General features: G+C 35.8%; 1 protein-coding gene across 2 annotated transcripts in view; it reads left to right on the forward strand.

The window, feature by feature from the left end:
• The window catches only part of ccar1 (cell division cycle and apoptosis regulator 1), a 55,989-nt gene that overhangs the window by 30,810 nt on the left and 6,007 nt on the right, over positions 1-19,172 (forward strand). For both annotated transcript variants that reach the window (XM_056470394.1, XM_056470395.1), the window contains exons 14-24: positions 3,975-4,141; positions 4,898-5,108; positions 6,099-6,182; positions 9,251-9,439; positions 9,525-9,716; positions 10,607-10,825; positions 10,919-11,054; positions 15,748-15,836; positions 15,918-16,064; positions 17,696-17,819; positions 17,907-18,092. In XM_056470394.1, the coding sequence (XP_056326369.1) occupies positions 3,975-4,141; positions 4,898-5,108; positions 6,099-6,182; positions 9,251-9,439; positions 9,525-9,716; positions 10,607-10,825; positions 10,919-11,054; positions 15,748-15,836; positions 15,918-16,064; positions 17,696-17,819; positions 17,907-18,092 (1,744 nt within the window). The remainder of the gene's footprint in view (positions 1-3,974; positions 4,142-4,897; positions 5,109-6,098; positions 6,183-9,250; positions 9,440-9,524; positions 9,717-10,606; positions 10,826-10,918; positions 11,055-15,747; positions 15,837-15,917; positions 16,065-17,695; positions 17,820-17,906; positions 18,093-19,172) is intronic.

Raw genomic sequence — 19,172 nt, forward strand, 5'->3', positions numbered from 1 at the left:
TGTAATCACTAACTTGTGTGCTTTTTAATGGCATTTGTTTTGCACTTCAGTTGTAGCAATTTCACAGGAATGGACAACATTGTTTTTTATTACTGTTGCGGTCTTCTGCTGTGATTTAGCCACTAGAGCACAGCAGTGACTCTTAGTATCCCATTGAGTTTCTTCATCAGTTATTTTAGTTTAACTCTTTTTATTAACAATTCTCAATCAGAGAGGTATTACAAGTGAGAGAAAGAAAAACCATAGTACATTATTTTCACAATATTGAGGAAAGAAATACTGGGTGGTAATAAACACGTTTCTTACTCTCTGAAGCATATTCAGATGAAAATAAAGAAAGTAAACAACAACAACAACAACAAAAAAAGGAAACGAACAAACCAAACAATAACAACAACAACAACAACAACAAAGACCCATACATACACATATAATAATGATGATAATAATAATAATAATAAATTAACAAATGATACCCAAGTAAGCCATAAGGCTTCAGTCTACATAATTTTCGCTCAAGAAAATGTCTACAGTAAAGCTGTAGGCTAGGGGTCGCTTGCATATCATATGAGAAGCACTTCTCACAAAACAGATGCTTTATACACATAAATACTTCTGTATAAACGAAATAGCCTACTGTAATGTCTGCACTTATATAAAATAAATAAATAAATGCAATATAAATGAACACATACAGACCCTTACAGTCGCTGATATGTTACCAACTACAGAAGAACTAAACACAGCATACATTTAGTCCTTATTTAGGTTCAAACACAACACAAAATATAGCCCACAGTCAGAGCAAACCTCTCATCTGTGTCATTAATCTTCAGCAGCACAATTCCGTCATTCCGAGTTCATAATAGTCCAAAAGTTGATGATAATAGTTAAACATGGCAATTTGTTCACGTTTGCTGAAAAAATAATGTGCTCCTTTTTTCCGGCTTCTCCTTTGTTTTTTCGCACTTCACTTTCGCGTTTGTCAGTTTCTGACAGGATCGGGTTTCAAAAGCACGTCAGTAATCAAGCGCACGCTATTATCATCAGCTCAAGAAGTTTGTCATTTCAGATATAGACGCGTGACGAGCGCAAGCAAGAAAGCGAAACCGCTCGCGCTTCAGACTGGCAGGGGCACAGGGTAAATCTGCTCTACTTTTTGGCATTGTAGCTGTTCATCTTGACGACGACAAGGTTTGTTTTAGCCTGGGTCAACCATGGCTCGTTATTATATGTATATATAATTACGCTGTAATATCTCGGCTGTGTATTTTAAACATGGCGGTTCCTTTGTTTTCATTCTGGCTTGTTACCTAAGCGAATGACGTATCTCTGTAAACCAGTAGTGTTCAGCTGCGCGTCTAGCTCTGCCTTTTGGTACACTTTTCTCGTGTTTGGTACCCTTTCGAAAGGGTGCCAAAAAAGTGGAACCATACCGTACCATACCACTCAGTGGAAACGGACCATTAGAATTCTAAACATAAATTTCTATCAGGGTACGGACACCGCAGACAGCTGCAGACTTGGCCCACTCATATTTCTGCCATGACATAGAGTGCCATCTAAATAGTTTCGTATGAAATAATTTTCAAATGCGCGCATCTGGTGTGCGATACTTCCAACTGTCATCTGCACGCTATGTTCGCGGTGCTAAGCAGCACATCTGGTGTGTGACCCCCTATAGAGTGCATTTATTCAATATGATAAATTGTGAAAAAATGCAGGTTATAATTTATGTTAATTCAAATGAAATCTTTTTTTTTATTTTTTTTTTATAACCTATTTCTGGATTATCTGACGTTAAATATGTTCTGAAAAATGCCTTGTTCTGTCCATGTTCATTCTTCCATCAAGTTAAACACAATTAAGACAAAACAAATTAGCTAATATTTTGTGTACTTGATTTGATGTGATTTATTTATTTTCGAACAGAAATATCAAACATAAAAATTCTTTAACAAAAAATACATTTCATCAAGGTAGAAAATGGAGCGGGATAAAGCACAAGCTTACTATTTTCCCACCCCATTACCACACATCATTTGTCTATTACTTAAACGTATTTCTTCTTTTACTTATCTCTTCTTTTTGCATGGGACAAATGAGCTTTGCATGAGACATATTTGATCGTTTTCCCTTCTTTGACATATCATATGTTTGATTCCATTTATACGTTTACATTTTATAACATAGACCCAAAAAATACATAGGACTGCAAACAGCCATTATTTGAAATTTCATCATACCCTTCTCATTTTAGCCTTTTTCAATCTCCTCTATTCATCATTATATTCCTTTAATAATATATATTTATACAACTTTTTATATCGATTAATATCCTGACATTGTTTGAGAAACTGTTCTAGACTGTTCCATAATTTCACACCACATACAGACATACACAAACTTTTTAAAGTTGTCCTTGTTTTCAACCTCCTAAAATTTTGTTCTTCTCTCAGATTATATTCCCCTTGTCTTCAAAAAAGTTTTGTATGCACTACGGAAGTAATTTATTCCTAGCTTTAAACATAAATTGTGCTGTTTTAAATGTAACCAAATAATTGAACTTGAGTATCTTCAATTTAAAAAATAAAGGATTTGTATGCTCCAAATATCTATCAGTCTAATCACTTTTTTCTGCATTGTACATAAGGATTGTAAATAAGATTTATATGTATTTCCCCCCCCTCAAAAAAAACAAAAAACTTTTATATGGCAAAATAAGTGTGTTATATAATACATACATTGTTTTATTGTCCAGGATAACTTGATAAAGCAGTCAATGCTTGCACTGGAAAAAAATAAGCTAGATTACTTGTACATTTTCCTGCAGGCAGCAGATGTTGATTGTGTTTAAAACAAGAAGTTTATTCAGATTTAATCTTGTATAATTAAAAAAAAATTATTACATAGAATTTTACGTGACCTAAGAAATTGACCTAAGAAATGGAATCATGTGATTTAAATCACTTTAGTTTTTTGTCTGTGTCTGCACCAGAAAATCTATTGCCCCTGATAAACAAAGAATCTGAGTAATAGTTTTAAAGTTTGCCAAACTAAGTTATGAACGTTTACTGGGCATTTTACAAAAAAAGGCTTTTTGTCTACTGCTAATGAAAACAGATTGGTTAAACGAGTAGCCTTTTCTGACTATACTCATTGTATGAGCAGACCATTTGGAGAAGCTTAAGAGTGAAGTAAATGATGTATTAATTACGATATAGCATAATTGTTTGGTAATAAAAGGTTTGCTGGTTCATTTCTTTAAAGCAGCATTTATTTATTTTACAATTTTATATATGTGGAATAATTTTTGGGAGTATTGTAACTAAAAACTTAATATATTCAATTAAAAAATAATAAATTTTTAACTTTTATTTAATGTTTACAATCCAACTCCAATCCAAGTCTCACATATATTTTATCTACTAAAAGACAGAAAATATTACTTTAAAAACTTTATTGCAAATAAATCATATGAACATTTTTATATTAGTCAATAATATCACTGAAAATAATTTCAAAACTGAATAAATATAAATTTACACACATTTACACAAGTAAATAAGTAGACTCAAGGATGGGCTGAAAGTCTACGGTTTTCTGCGTGTGCAGATTCCGTGTGGGCCTAGTTATATGTTAGGTATAAGTTGTAAGTTTCCTAATTCAGTTTTTCTATGAAGACTCTGAATGGGATTTTTACTTTCATGACCCTGCAATTGGAAACTATTAACTATTGTGTTCACTCTTGCACCTCTTAACGTTAACGATGTTTGTCCACTCCTGTGTTTGATGTGGGGGTTTTGTAATGGTGTCGGGGAGCTGACTGTGATGTCTTTGTCCTATTCCATTGCTGAACGCTTTGCTGTGTGGAATAAGCTCATCTGATGTGGTCTCTCCCTGTGTTTGCCACATTAGCCATCTTCATATCACTCCCAGCATGGTAACCCATTTCAAACTCCTCTGTTTTTCAGTTCTTGGTGGGGATGCGGGGCAAGGATGAGGCCATGGCCATTGGGGGTCACTGGTCTCCCTCTTTGGATGGGGCCGACCCAGAACACGATGCCTCAGTCCTTATAAAGACAGCCGTGCGTTGTTGTAAGGCTCTGACAGGCATTGATCTGAGTTTATGCACCCAGTGGTAAGTAAAGCTCCTTTTTCGGTTTGTGTCAACGCGTCTCCTTGTAATCTCCATATGTGCGTCTTTTAATATATAAATATATATATATATATATAAAAAGGCTCAGCAGACCCAACATCCAAATATCTGTGACCCGCTGCATGGTTTTGACACAGCAGTGTATCTCCTGACATGTTTGAAGCTTTTTGTGTTCATGATTTGTTATTTTTTTGCAATGTTTATGCTAATGTGTGTGGCACTCCTGCCTCTATATCTATTTATGTGGTGAATGCATTGATTCTTTTGCTCCGAGAGCAGAGCCAGAGGAGTCGCCGTCGCCGCCATCGTTACTTTCTGTTCTCTCTGACCTTTGCCTTGTGTTAAATATCTTACATATTTAACTTGCTTTCACTGTGTCTGAATCTGTCCTTCTCTCACACCCCCGGGGGTTCATTCGCGATCTTTCACGAGCAGCCGGTTCAGATTGAAGGGTGCCGTTGGGAGGGGCCTGACGCAGGGGGAGGGTCTTTTTTTGTTTTGTTTTGTTGTTGATTTGTTTTTTAGCTGTCGATATTGTCTGTCGACCTCCCTGATGCGTGGCTGCCGCTCACCCTGAGAAACCCCCGTGGAGTTACGCAGACTGTATTTTCATGCGTGTGTCATTTGGGGGGTCGAGGGGATCGCTGCTTTTTGTACGTGTGTGTGTGTGTGTGTTGGGGGAAATGGGACATGTCTCACAGAATGTTTCTTTCCAACGCGCTTCTTCCTTTGCGACAGGTATCGTTTTGCAGAGATACGCTATCACCGCCCTGAGGAGACTCACAAAGGGCGGACAGTCCCCGCACATGTGGAGACAGTGGTTTTATTTCTCCCGGATGTTTGGCATTGTCTTCCTACCCGCTCAGAGTGGGAGGAGCTGTCCCGTGGACTCAAGGAGCAGCTGGCAGAGAAACTCTTGGCTGAACGGAAGGAGGCTGATGGAGAACAGGCACTGAACGCTAATCCCTCTCTTCTCATTTCCGCTTCTCACAGGCACAGGAATAGACAAGCTAAACACTCAGAAAGCACAGAAAGAAACAGACAAGTATCACAGGCATCATACAGAACCCACTTTTACCATCCCTCTTCCTCTCATCCCTGTCTCATCCCTGACCCTCCACCCCATTTCCTCCTGCTCTCCCTCTGTCACGCAGTCTCACACACAGCGGAAGAGCATAGGTCCTACTTTATGACACCTGCCGCAACTGGCAAAACAGCTTCCAGCTCCGGCCTGATTGAGAGAACGCTACATTTCCAAATGTAATCCATTAGATCTGATTTCAATGCAAGAGTCTATGAGACCAATTGGGAAGTGAATGCTGGAATCTGGAGAGCCAGTTGCGTTTTTTGATGTTTGTGTGTGTGTTTATTTAAGTTTCCTGTTCAGTATTCGATATCTGCCGAACTCTCTTTTGAGTTCTGTCTCTTGTCTGTCTTCTTTTTTTTATTACTATTATGTTATTTACGCTGTTCTCTGATTGGACGCTGTGTCTAGACCTTTTGTGGATGTGATTTTCCAGGGAGATTGTTTTATCCCAGGACAGTTCTGACTAGGTGTTTTAAGAAAAGGAGCTAAAAAAAAAGAGTGGGCAAAAAAGTAAACGTAGACGTAGGGTTTGGAGACCTCTCATCTGTCCCATGTCCATCTCTTGAACCCACTGTCATTGATTATCTTTTTGTATTCCACAGAACTGGCATTGATTGGCTGATGAGTGGGATATGGATCTGTTTCTGAAAGCTAGAGAGCTTCCATTTATCCTAGCAGTGGATAATTTTTTTACCCAATCAAGAGCTCAGTAGGAGGAGACAATGAGAGACAGTTGTGACCTTGCTTCTTGCACGGATCAACTTTTGTTTCAGAAAACGTCAGCGTCCAGGAGTTGTGTGTTAACACGCTGTTGTCTTTTCTCTCCCTGTCTTTCTCACACCACGGCCATAGGAGGAGGAGGATAAGGATGAAGATGATTCAAAGGAAGTCACTACACCAACTCACTGGTCTAAGCTTGATCCTAAATCTATGAAGGTGAGATTCCTGTGATATATCGGTTCTTTCTGTATTCCTATTTTAGCATTTTTATAGACACTGTAAAATATAGGGCTGGGTGATAAAATCTGTATCGATATTTATTGAGCCAACACCATTGTCAATAATGATAAAAAAAAGCTGGTATGAAGTGTTATAGTTTTATTAATCTGTGTCTGATGAGTGCGTGCCTTGGAAAAATGCCAATAATCTTAGTGTGTCAGTTTGCAATTTCCAATGGAGGGAGTGACATTGACTCGCACATTGGAACGCACGTGCATTTTCCAGGTACACACTGTTGAACAACATATGAACTTTTCCGAATGCCACGAGAGCACCGCGATTTATGTCAGTAGAACTAACCAATCTGCTTCACACATTGTATGGAATATACACATTTCAGTAATAACGGCAGACTAATTACCTGAGACAAACACAGAGCACCCAAACACTTCTTACTTGTATTGAAGTTCCAACAATGGTTTGTCCGTTTGTCATCCTTTGAGAAAACACTTGATGGTCGCCTAGTTACGTGAGATTCCATAGGCTCGCGCTTGTCACTTCAGGTCAGAATAACAACACATGCGAAAATGAGTGCCGTATAACAGCAGTGAGGAGATTGTAAATAAAAAAAAGATGTAAGGATGTCGCCAGAGTGGCTTTTTGGTTTCTTTTCTGGTGCACCCCAGCCGTTAGCACCCCATCTGAAAGATTTTTTAGCATAGGGGTAAATTAGTCATTCAACTTTGCAATTTGTAATGTTCAATATGTATTTGAAAGATGATGGTTGGTTCCTTTAGTTGAAAGCTGCGATTTGATTATTATAACTTGTTTCACTTACAGAGTTTGAGGTTTACTGTATCATTATTATTCACACCTTCTACCATTGCATACACTTTGTAACATTTTATATCATCAAATTTAAGTGTCTCTCTAACACTTGTTTATTTTATTAAAAAGAGATCAGATCTTTTGTTCAAATATTTTTGTTTTTTAATTAAATATATTTGCCTTATTAATGTTGGTAAATTAAAATAATTATAATATTCAAAAATATTTTTTGCAATATCGTCCAGCCCTGGTAAAAAAAAGAACAATTTCTACGTTGGAATGTATTCCAAAATTACCTAAAATAATAGTTTTTAATTTAGTCACATCCCTGTGACTAATTATTATTATTCATTCAATCATTCACTTATTCATTTTCTTTTTGACTTAGTCCCTTTATTAATCCGGGGTCGCCACAGCAGAATAAACTTATTCAGCACATGTTTAATGCAGCGGATGCCCTTCCAGCTGCAACCCATCTCTGGGAAACATCCATACACATTCATTCACACTCATGCACTATGGACAATTTAGCCTACCCAATTCACCTCTACCGCATGTCTTTAGACTGTGCGGGAAACCGGAGCACCCAGAGGAAACCCACGCGAACGCAGGGAGAACATGCAAACTCCACACAGAAACGCCAACTGACCCAGCCGAGGCTCGAACCACCAACCGAGTTTGATGCCTACTGATTAGACCTGAAAGCACCAATGGAACATGATTTTTTTAAACATTTAAAAAACTATTTTAAGATAATTAAATTTAATAAAACTATCAAAACCAAAAAGATTACATTTACATAAATCCATACAATGATGCGATTGCATAGGCTTTGAGTCCATAATTTAAGTCCATTGTTTATATATCGAATAAATAGGCTTTAACCAATGTGGTTAAAGAGGCTTGTGACTGTGATGTAATGCAACATGACAAGTCTGAGAATATCATTTTGTGCATGTATAAATTTGCAGTTTGATTATGTTAAGTCTTCTAATAAATTGAAAACAATTTAGACTTGGCTTAACCTTCTTACACATATATTTTTAACAAGACTATGAAATTTGAAATTCACGTCTAGAGTAATGCCAAGACACTTGAATTCGTTCACTTCTTCAATAACTTTATTTTTAATCAGCACCTCAAATTTATCCCTTGCAGGCCTATTTCTTATGGAGAAGCACATAGAAACTGTTTTCATGACATTTAACATTAAATGAGATGAGATATGATGGGAGTAAACCCAATATAGATTTGTAAACAAAGATATGCCAATGCTTGAGCCTACAAATGGACAAAGCAGACCAACCTACCCTAGTATACAACACACAATGATGAGTAAGAGATTTAAAATTAGTTATAAATCTTAGTGCACCATGGTAAACAGTATCTAATGCACTCAGAGACGAAGCATGCATGTAGATAACATCACTGTAGTCCATTATCGACATAAATGTTGCATCAACCAGCTTCTTTTTAGCATAAAAAGAAAGCAGTTCTTAAAATAGAAGCCTAAAATCAATTAAAAAATTTTCACCAGTTGCTAAATGTGAGAACTTAAAGAAAGTGCATCATCAATTAAAATTCCAAGATGTTTGTACTGGGACACCAATTCAATCTCTGCACCATGGGTAGTAGTACTAATAGAACCTAGTTTTGCTTAGTTTGTTTTGAATTTTAAAATAACATATGTTTTTTCTTTTATCGACATTTAAAACTAGTTTTAGCATTTTTAATATTTTGATCAATATTATTAGTATATACTGCATAGTAAAAAGAAGAGGCCTCTGTACTGAACCCTGTGGAACTACTTGAGTTACGTTCAAAGTACTAGAAACAAGGCCATCCACATATTAACAAATATTACATATTTTTAACAACTGATTATTGTATGCCTTGCATTTGTATTTATTACTTTTTATTGATGTATGTTTATGTATTATTGTTGTCATTATTTAATTTTGTGATTTATTTTTTTATTTATTTTTTTTCTATAGAATTTTTTTATTTTTATTATTATTATTTTTATAATGTGAAATTATTAATGTTTAAACTAAGCTAACCAATGAAATCTCCTACCATTTGAGGTTCTTATGAACGCCACTGCAAATACAATCTGAATAAACTTAAAAGGCACTCTAAAAGTTACAATATCAATATTGTGCTTGTTTATTATGACAATATATTGAAATATTTAATGTCAGCAAATATATTTACCCATGAATCACATTTTCTCACAGGTCAGTGATTTGCGTAAGGAGTTGGAGAGCCGTTCGTTAAGCTCCAAAGGGCTGAAGTCGCAACTGATTGCTCGCCTCACAAAGCAGCTGAAGGTGGAGGAGCAGGTAGAGGAGTCCAAGGAGCCTGAGAAGCCTGAACCTCCTAGTGTGGAGGAGGATGAGTCCTGCAGGCTGGAGGATGACCGAGAGGTGACAGCAGATCAGAGTATTGGGCTCTTACAGACACCCTGACCGACCAAATGCGTACAAACATGAATCAAATGTTTCTTTTCAGGAGGAGGAGCGAAAGCGTCAGGAGGAGCAGGAACGCCAGCGCAGAGAGAGACGTTATGTTCTGCCAGATGAGCCTACCATTATTGTACACCCCAACTGGGCTGCCAAAAATGGCAAATTTGACTGCAGCATCATGTCCTTGAGTGTGCTGCTGGACTACAGGCTGGAGGATAATAAAGAGCACTCTTTTGAGGTTAGATTCACTATGTAGTGTTATGAAATATGGAACTTTATTTGATGACTATGTTCTGATACAATGCATATTACGATATTAAGGCCATAAAACGTTTCATATCACGGTGATCAAATTTGTAATTACATTTGTGTTGTGCAGTATTCAGGAAATGACGTATTGCAGATTGAATAGCCAGTCTTAGAATAGTTGTGATAACTGAAATTTATTTTGCAACAACGTGTGTGTGTGTGTGTGTGTGTATATATATATATATATATATATATATATATATATATATATATATATATATATATATATATATATATATATATAGATAGATAGATAGATAGATAGATAGATAGATAGATAGATAGATAGATAGATAGATATCAGGAAATTTTATTGCAAGAGAAAATATTTTTTTTATTTGGGCTCAAGTCTCGTTTATTAACATGGAGGAGGCGGGCTTTATGACTTGTACTGCAGCCAGCCCCCAGGGTGCGATCCAACGGCCCGAACCTTCACTCAAAACCAGGCGTGAGACACACTTGGCTGCAGCCCTGCATAGTTTACAGTAGTTTCAACCCTACTGCAACACTTTTACCTGTAGGTTTCAAACAAGCCTGAAAGACTTATTTAGTTTGATCAGGTGTGTTTAATTAGGGTTGGAACTAAATTGTGCAGAGCTGCGGCCCTCCAGGAACTGAGTTTAACAACTCAATAAAAGACTCAATAAAAGTGGTACAAAGGGTAGCAAGAGACACATTTGAATGCATGTTTACAGTATACCAGCATTAATCATTAATGATAGTCTCAATTGACAGCTTATGATCAGATGATGGAAAACAGTTGTTAATATCTGACAGCAACGAGGCCTAAAACAGCACTTGTCATTTGTTCTGTTTCAGGTGTCGTTGTTTGCTGAATTGTTCAATGAGATGCTTCAACGAGACTTCGGCTACAGGATCTACAAAGCTCTCGCTTCTCTTCCGACCAAGGATGAGAGGAAGGACAAAAAAGAGAGAGCTAAAAAAGAGGCAGAAAGAAGGGATATAAAGAAAGAAAGAGATGAAGAAAATGGAGAGCCTGTCGCAAAGAGAATGAGAGAGGAAGATGACAAGAGGAAGGTGAGGATGTACTTCAGAGTTGAATTGGATCTTTAAATGTTATCTTACATGAATGTGAAAGTCAGCTAGTCAATTTGTGTTTCCGGTATAAAGGATGAGGAAAGGGAGAGAGGAATTAAGAGAGAAGAATCCAAAGATGATGATGATAATGAAGATGGAAGCAGCAACAACAATGCAGATGAATACGATCCTTTGGAGGCAGAAGACGCAGACGATTATGATGACGATGGTATTGCTCTTGAAATAATATAGCTGGATCCAAAAGACACTTTTGATTAAGGATAAATGTTTTTTTAAATATTACATTTAAATATTTAAACAAATATTTTTATGTGTAAATTAGGTTTTATGTGAAGCACGTTATTATAAATCAAGCATTATTTCTTTGACAATATTTCTGTATGCATTTATTAAGCCATATTCACAATGAGCTTATGCGTTCTATATTTTTAACATTTAAAAAAAAAAATTTCAGAACAAAAAGAATTTCTAAAGAGCACAAAGCAAGCATGCATACTTGCATATTCACTCAAGTCGCATTTAGCTCTTGTGTTTGACATTTTCATCTTGAGAAAAGCAAACAAATGATCAGATGAAAGTTGGCTTGTCTACATTTAGTTAAGTTTAGAAATGTACGGAGACGGAAGGTACGTTATGGTGAGGAAAAAAATGGGTGGAAAAAAAACTGAGTAATTAGGAAAATTTGTTTTTTTAAAGTTTTTTTAAATATGTTTTTTTTAAGTTTTTGCGTTCCCTCGCAAAGATGTTGTTCCACAAACACTTCCTGTTCACTTCATACATGGGAAGCCTACCGTTTTTGCTGGGATTCTCCCGTATTTTACCATTCTATCCCGCTATCATCCTATCATTTAATATTTTCCATAGAGTGTAAAAGATATGGAGGAACATCGCCCATAGGTTTTTGAACGGTGCAAAAGAAGCTACCAGTATGCGTGGCCAACAGTCGCCATTTTGTTCGCACGTCATCGCACTGACCATGGGATACCAAACAAGGGCAAAAAGGCGGAGCATGAGCAGAGCTACAGACGCATGCTGGCACTTTGCTTAGACAGGCTTTTCCTTGGGAGAAATGCTTAATGCTTCATTACCTGTGACTCGTTTGTGTTCTGACCACATGTGCTTGGTTGTACACTATATCAATAAAGTGTTTAGACTTTTAAAAACAATGTTGTAATACATTGAGCGACTACACATTGGTCTTATGATGTTTTTTACAGGAGGAAAATGCGAATTACTTCCAAACACTTCAAATATTGTCTGTGTTAGTAAATGCAAGGCTATTTATGAAATCCAGGCATAACACTGTCGCACAATTAAGTGCACACAGCATGCTATAGTATCTGATAATTGCAGGAAATAATTCCTAAAGGCAATGGACCGTGTAAAGACACATTAAACGAAACAAAAATATGATGGATATGCTGAGTTCAGCGGCTAATCAGCCATAATCAGCTGAGGTGACGAGAATTTACCAATGCAGTCAGAAATCATTTGAATTTCCTGGAGCCAGCCCCCAAAGGCTGAAATTGAATTGCAGTTTTAGTTACTTCCGTGTTGACTTCCCAAGGGAGAGCAGGAGACTACTGCTTGGTATTTTTTTCCATATTTCTCCCATTTTTTAATCTTGAAAGCACATTGAACTTAATATAAAAAATGTCTGCATTCGCTTTCTTTTCATTAAAGCTGTGTGTCGACCGTCACCCTTCACATGCAACCTGAATCAATTAATGAAAAAAACTTTAATTATAGTTACAAAAGTCCTTCAGTCAAGAGCAGTGAGTTGTTTTGTCCTTTTGGTTTTTGATTAATAATAAAAGCAGTCAACAGCAGGAATCATGCGCCCTGTGACTTTAAGAGCAGTACAGTTCTGATTTATGGTTTCACTTTCTCATGTCTTTCGATTCCCAACTCGTTTGTTTATTACACAAATGAGGGTTAATATGAATAATCACTTAACACCACGTTTTGACACATGTGCATGTATTTGACCATTAAAGCGGTCACATTAAGATGATTTTAGATGTGTGTGCTCTGCTCGTCTCTGAGGCTGAGTGGATACACACATCAGCATGCGATCTCTTTCGCGTTTTTAAAAACATGAACAATTCGAATTTACATCAATGAATGATGCGCATCCCATGCTGCAAAATTTACATTACAGTACATGCTTTTACTAATGTTCACGTGGAACTGAGCTTTGCAGAGCAGCAAATGTGTACAACTGGAAAGGGGCCGGTATATTATACAATAATCATTTTATCTCGATCAATGTTTTTTCATAATTTACAAGCCGAAATCGAAACCGAATTTTCGATTAATTGCATAGCCCTAGCTTATACATGTATTCACTGATTCAAAGGTTGCATGTGAAGGGCGACAATCGATGCACAGCTTTGATGAATAGAAAGTAAATGCAGACATTTTTATATTTATTTCAATGGCTTTCAAGACTAAAAATGTGGGAGAAACAAGGGAAAAAACTAAATCATAGGATGATATTGGGATAGAATGGTAAAATACGGGAGAATCCTGGCAAAAACTAGAGGGTTGACATGTATAAAGTGAACAGGAAGTATTTGTGAAACAACAGTTTTTCTAAGGAACGCAAAACATCTTTGCAAGGAAATGCAAAAACCTATATACATATAAAATAAAATATCTAAAATATACAGTTGAAGTCAGAATTATTATCCCCCCTGAATTATTAGCCCCCCTGTTTATTTTTTCACCCAATTTCTGTTTAACGGAGAGAAGATTTTTTCAGCACATTTCTATACATAATAGTTTTAATAACTCCTCTCTAATAACTGATTTATTTGATCTTTGCCATGATGACAGTAAATAATATTTGACTAGATATTTTTCAAGACACTTCTATACAGCTTAAAGTGACATTTAAAGGCTTAAATAGGTTAATAGGTTAATCAGTCAGGTTAGGGTAGGATTAGGCAAGTCATTGTATAATGATGGTTTGTTCTGTTGACTATCGAAAAATATAATTTAAAGGGGCTAATAATTTTGTCCTTTAATTTTGTTTAAAAAGTTTAAAACTGCTTTTATTCTGGCCAAATAAAAACAAACAAAACTTTCTCCAGAAGAAAAAATATTATCAGACATACTGTGAAAATTTCCTTGCTCTGTTAAACATATTTTGGAAAATATTTAAAAAAGAAAAAAAATTCAAAGGGGGGCTAATAATTCTGACTTTAACTGTATACATTTTCCTATCACTCAGTTTTTTTTCCTCCTATCAATTTTTTTCCTCCCACCCAATCTTCCCTCACATCACGTCCCTTCCGGGTCTCGGCAGTGTTTGTGTTGTCAAGACGACTACAGAGAAATTTTAAAGATGGAGGAGAGACTTGTGGTCGCTGTTTCAAGTTATTCAGAGCTGTATGACTTTACAAATCTTGAATATCACAATATTATTAAGTGTTACAATTATAGCAACAGCAACACTCGCACACAATACGCAGGTGCTTTAGTGGCCGATTACACACTGAACACGCTTTTGTGTTCTGAAAACATAAGGAGCACCACACTGCCTTTTTTGCTGACAGGAAAAAAGAAGTGCCGTGCTATTTTTATGTCACTAGGCAATGACTGAATCAGCTGGGCACTGTGCCAGAGTGTTGCTGTTAATATTGGTATAATTTTTATAAAACATGTATGCAAATTTATGCAGTATTCTTTTTGAACAACAAAATTGTTGTATGCTATAGTAGCCTATATTTTACAAAGTCAACATATGTCATTGCCTTTCATCCTGTTTAGCGCGCACGTGAACTGCGAGTGAGAGAGGAATTAAAAGCACACAAGCTCTGAGGCAAAACCAGACGCTCAAGACATAATCTTTAAACTAACGACTTATATAATGTTGACAGAGGTTTGAGATATGATAATAACAGCGGAGCAATAATTAAATGCATATTTTCCATGAAGCCATCAATTTGAGGTAGCCTGTATTTTTATTGTATATTTAGTGTGTGAAGATGTTCTGTATGCTGTTGTTCGCATGTTAAAATAAATCAGTAATTCACATGCAATATTTAATGTGTCAGATACAAAACAGACACGTCAATCAATATATATTTTTTATTAAGTAATAATTTAATATTAATCTGACCAGTTAACCGTTAATATTCGGTTAACGAGCGGCAGTTGTCAGTTGGCAAAATTAACCGAAATAAGCATCCCTATTATGAATGTACATGTCAATGTAGTCAGTATTTGTAATGGATTCACTTCATTTACAGCCAGCAAAGTGACATTTAGCAAACTTCGAATAGTGTTTTTATCATTTAAATAATCACTGCATATCAGATTTTCAACTATTCATGAACACCCCTACTTTAGATCAGATTTAATCCTGAGTTGTCCTTATGCATGGTAGCTGGATTTGGATTAACCAGTCCAGGCAGTGAACCTTCATACCATTATAAACTCACCATGTTTAAGATCTGCGTTGTTCAAAATCAGTGATATACACTGTGTGATTGAGATCAAATTTAAAGTGTGTCACACATCGAAAAAGAAGTGCTACAATAAATCACATTGTGCCACGCCACCGCTTTAAAATAGTTATTTTGCCACAAAATATTCTCTATGGATTTTCAATGTTGCTTCTCAATTGTTGTTTCTCATGGTGCATCAATTTAAACGTCTTTTTTTATCTAGTTTAACATTGCACAACTAAATGACTAAATTTCACTGATAATACTCTGATTATAAAAGAAGTATTTCACAACCGATGCTGTTATAGAAACCTAATGTAACTAAAGAGAAAGTCACACCAACCTCTTACTTGAAGTTTTTCAGCTGGCTTAAAAATGCTCCGTGCTTAAGGCCAATTGAGGTGATATGATTTTATAAGGTCAAAACTGATCCTTTGTGCTTCTCAGATAAAGATGACGAAGACTCGAATGGCCGGGACAGACGAGACGACCGGCGAGATGACCGGAAGTCTAAAGACAGGTCATCTAAAGATAAAGTAAGTCAAAAACAGATCTCCTTTTGCAGCAGAAAATATCTGTCATGAGTGGCATTTCCTAATATTTTACTGTGGTTATAGGATGAAAAGAAAAGGCAGATGGTGACGTTCAACAAAGATCTGCTTATGGCCTTTGTGTACTTCGACCAGAGTCACTGCGGGTACCTGCTGGAAAAGGACTTGGAGGAGATCATGTACACGCTGGGCCTGCATCTCTCCAGAGCTCAGGTGCTGCTTTCTGCTCTCTGTTTCAATGTTTCTTGGTTAAAAGTTCAAGACATTTACTCATTAAATTGCTCAGAAATGTCATCAGATTCAAATTTGTCCATCTTTTGCCATGGAGAAAATATGCGATATCACTTTTTTTTCAGTGTCCGTGCATAACAGTATTTCAACAATTATGAATTTATTCATTCATTCATTCATTCATTCATTTTCTTTTCGGCTTAGTCCCTTTATTAAAATAAAGCGTTCGCCACAGCGGAATGACGCCAACTTATCCAACATATGTTTTACGCGGGAAATGCCCTTCCAGCTACAACCCATCACTGGGAAACATCCATACACACTCATTCATACACATACACTACGGACAATTTAGCTTACCCAATTCACCTACACCACATGTCTTTGAAGTATGGGGGTGAAACCGGAGCACCCAGAGGAATCCCATGTGAACATGGGGAGCACATGCAAACTCCACACAGAAATACCAACTGACTCCGAGGCTTGAACCAGCGACCATCTTGCTGTAAGGCGATTGTGCTACCCACTGCGGCATTGTGACGCCCGTTATGAATTTATATTATTATAAATTCTTACAATTTAATTTTAAATTTAAAATAAATCATATTATAATTATTCATAATAATCTATTCATTATTTAATACAATTGTTACCTTTAAAATAAACAATTAAATAATAAAATGAATAATAATAATAAATGCATAATATAAAATAATTATATAATAATAATAATAATAAAATAAAAATAATCATAAAATAGTTTGAACCTACATAATATTGATAATCATAATACACAATTCTCACACACACACATGCACACGCACACACACACACACACACACACACACATTCATATATAAAACAAACATAGTATTGTAGCAGTTACAAACAAATGCAAGTAAATAATTTTTCTAAATTTACTAATAATTTCCAAAATAAATATATTTTTTTGTTCAATTGAATCATTATTGTATTAAGTGATAGATATACTTGATGATGATAATGGTGGTATCGTTATTATTATAACCATATCATATAAATATTCATGCAGTAATAATTGTTTGAACTAGCATAATATTAATAATCATCATAAACTATTCTCTCACACACACATAAAAGAAATGTATTATTGTAGCAATTATAAATATATACAAGTAAATATTATTAATATTTTTATAAACAAAATAAATATTTTAACCTTTTTATTAAATTTAACGATCATGCTATTAAATAATAGATATACTTGATAATGGTGTTGTTGTTGTTGTTGTTATTATTATTATTATTATTATTATTGTTATATTGTTGTTAAACCATATCATAAATATTTATACGACAATATTTATTGTTTAATTGATTATCATAATACACGCGTGCGCGCACACAAAATAAATGTGTTTTTGTATCAGTTATAAACAAATGCAAATAAATATTATTGATATTTTATAAATTCATGATATTTTTATATAATTCATGTATCAAAGTAATTGATTAAAAGTAAAAGATGTTTGTTGCATCATGCCTGATCACAATATAATGTGTTACTAGTAATTTCCTAGTTGAACGCAATAGAGCATATTTATTAAATGACTGTTTTTTTTCTATCCTTTCAGGTGAAGAAGTTGTTAAACAAACCTTTGGTTAAAGAATCGTGCCATTATCGAAAGCTGACGGACAGGCCTAAAGATGAGCCTAGCCCCACACTGACCTCTGAGGCTCATGTAGACAACCTTTTAGGTGTGCAAAGAGGAGGATGACTGACACTGAGAAGCTCATTTGTAACACTAGAGCACATATCCATGAAAAACCCTCTGTGTGCCACAGGTAACCAGATTTTACTGACCAGCCAGAAGATCAAGCGAGAGCCGGATGAGAGCGGTGAGTCAGGGAGTCTGATCGTCTACAAGGGAGCTCTGGTGGATGTGGGAAGCATGATGCAGAAGCTGGAAAAGAGCGAGAAAACACGAGAAGACATTGAGCAGAAGCTCATACAGCAAGATGTTAAAATGGGTAACACTTTTTTAAATTACATTTTAATGACTGTCATGAGTAGTTTGATTTGTGATCAGTGACCCATTATGTTTATTTTTTGGAGGGGATACTGGAAACTTTAATAGGTGCTCCTTTTTAGTTTTTGGTTGTGGCACCTTTTGCCTTCAGAATGAGTAGAGGTGTGAACCTACACTGGTCTCACGGTTCGGTTTGGTCTGAATTATCATGCCATCTATTCGGTTCAATTTGATATCTCAGAGCATCACAGTGCATTGAGGATGCTTTCCATAAACAATTCTAATTTATATGTATTTGTAATATAGTGGAGGAACTATGACCTCAATTTGTATGCAAAAACCCGGAAGCGAGTAAGCATTTTAGCAGTTCCGGTTCCCTCGTCCCAATGTCAATGGGTTTTTTCAATGGGTTTTCAGTTAAATCACTTAAATAAGGTCCGTGGCTAACACAAACTCAAGATACTTTCACGTTTTTTCCACGACATAAAACACGTTACATCCCACTCTTAATTTTTTTTAATCGGTTACGCTGCTTTAAAAAGAAGGTTGCTATCAAGTTGCTAAATGGGACATCAGGTAATGTCGTAGATTATACGTCATCGAGCTGAACTGGTCTGGAACGCAGCCTGCTTGTGTTGGGCATTTGGATTTGTCTGTTATTTAAGTGATTTCATCAATAGTATTTTATAGTTTGTAGCATTTTTCTAATTGGGAATTCATATTGTGTGTAGATAATGCCTTCACTTGTAAAGATTGTCAAGACAGATTAATTTGTTGATCATTTATTTTAATTAAACGATATTATGAAGATACTGCTTACCAGTGCAGCCTGTCTCTTTCCTGCTCCCAGCAATGCAAATGTGTGAATCAATGTGTAAAAAATAGACATATTAACTGTCATTTTAACATTTTTTCACAAACAGTTAAAAATAAGAATATCTCAGGTACATTCAGTTTCCACTGATCATTCTTGAGATGTTTCAGCGGCTTAATTGGAGTTCACCTGTGGTAAATTCAGTTGATTGGACATGATTTGAAAAGGCATACACCTGTCTATATAAGGTCCCAGGGTTGACAGTGC

Source organism: Danio aesculapii, chromosome 13 (assembly GCF_903798145.1).
Source record: "Danio aesculapii chromosome 13, fDanAes4.1, whole genome shotgun sequence".
In the NCBI taxonomy this organism is placed as follows: domain Eukaryota; kingdom Metazoa; phylum Chordata; class Actinopteri; order Cypriniformes; family Danionidae; genus Danio; species Danio aesculapii.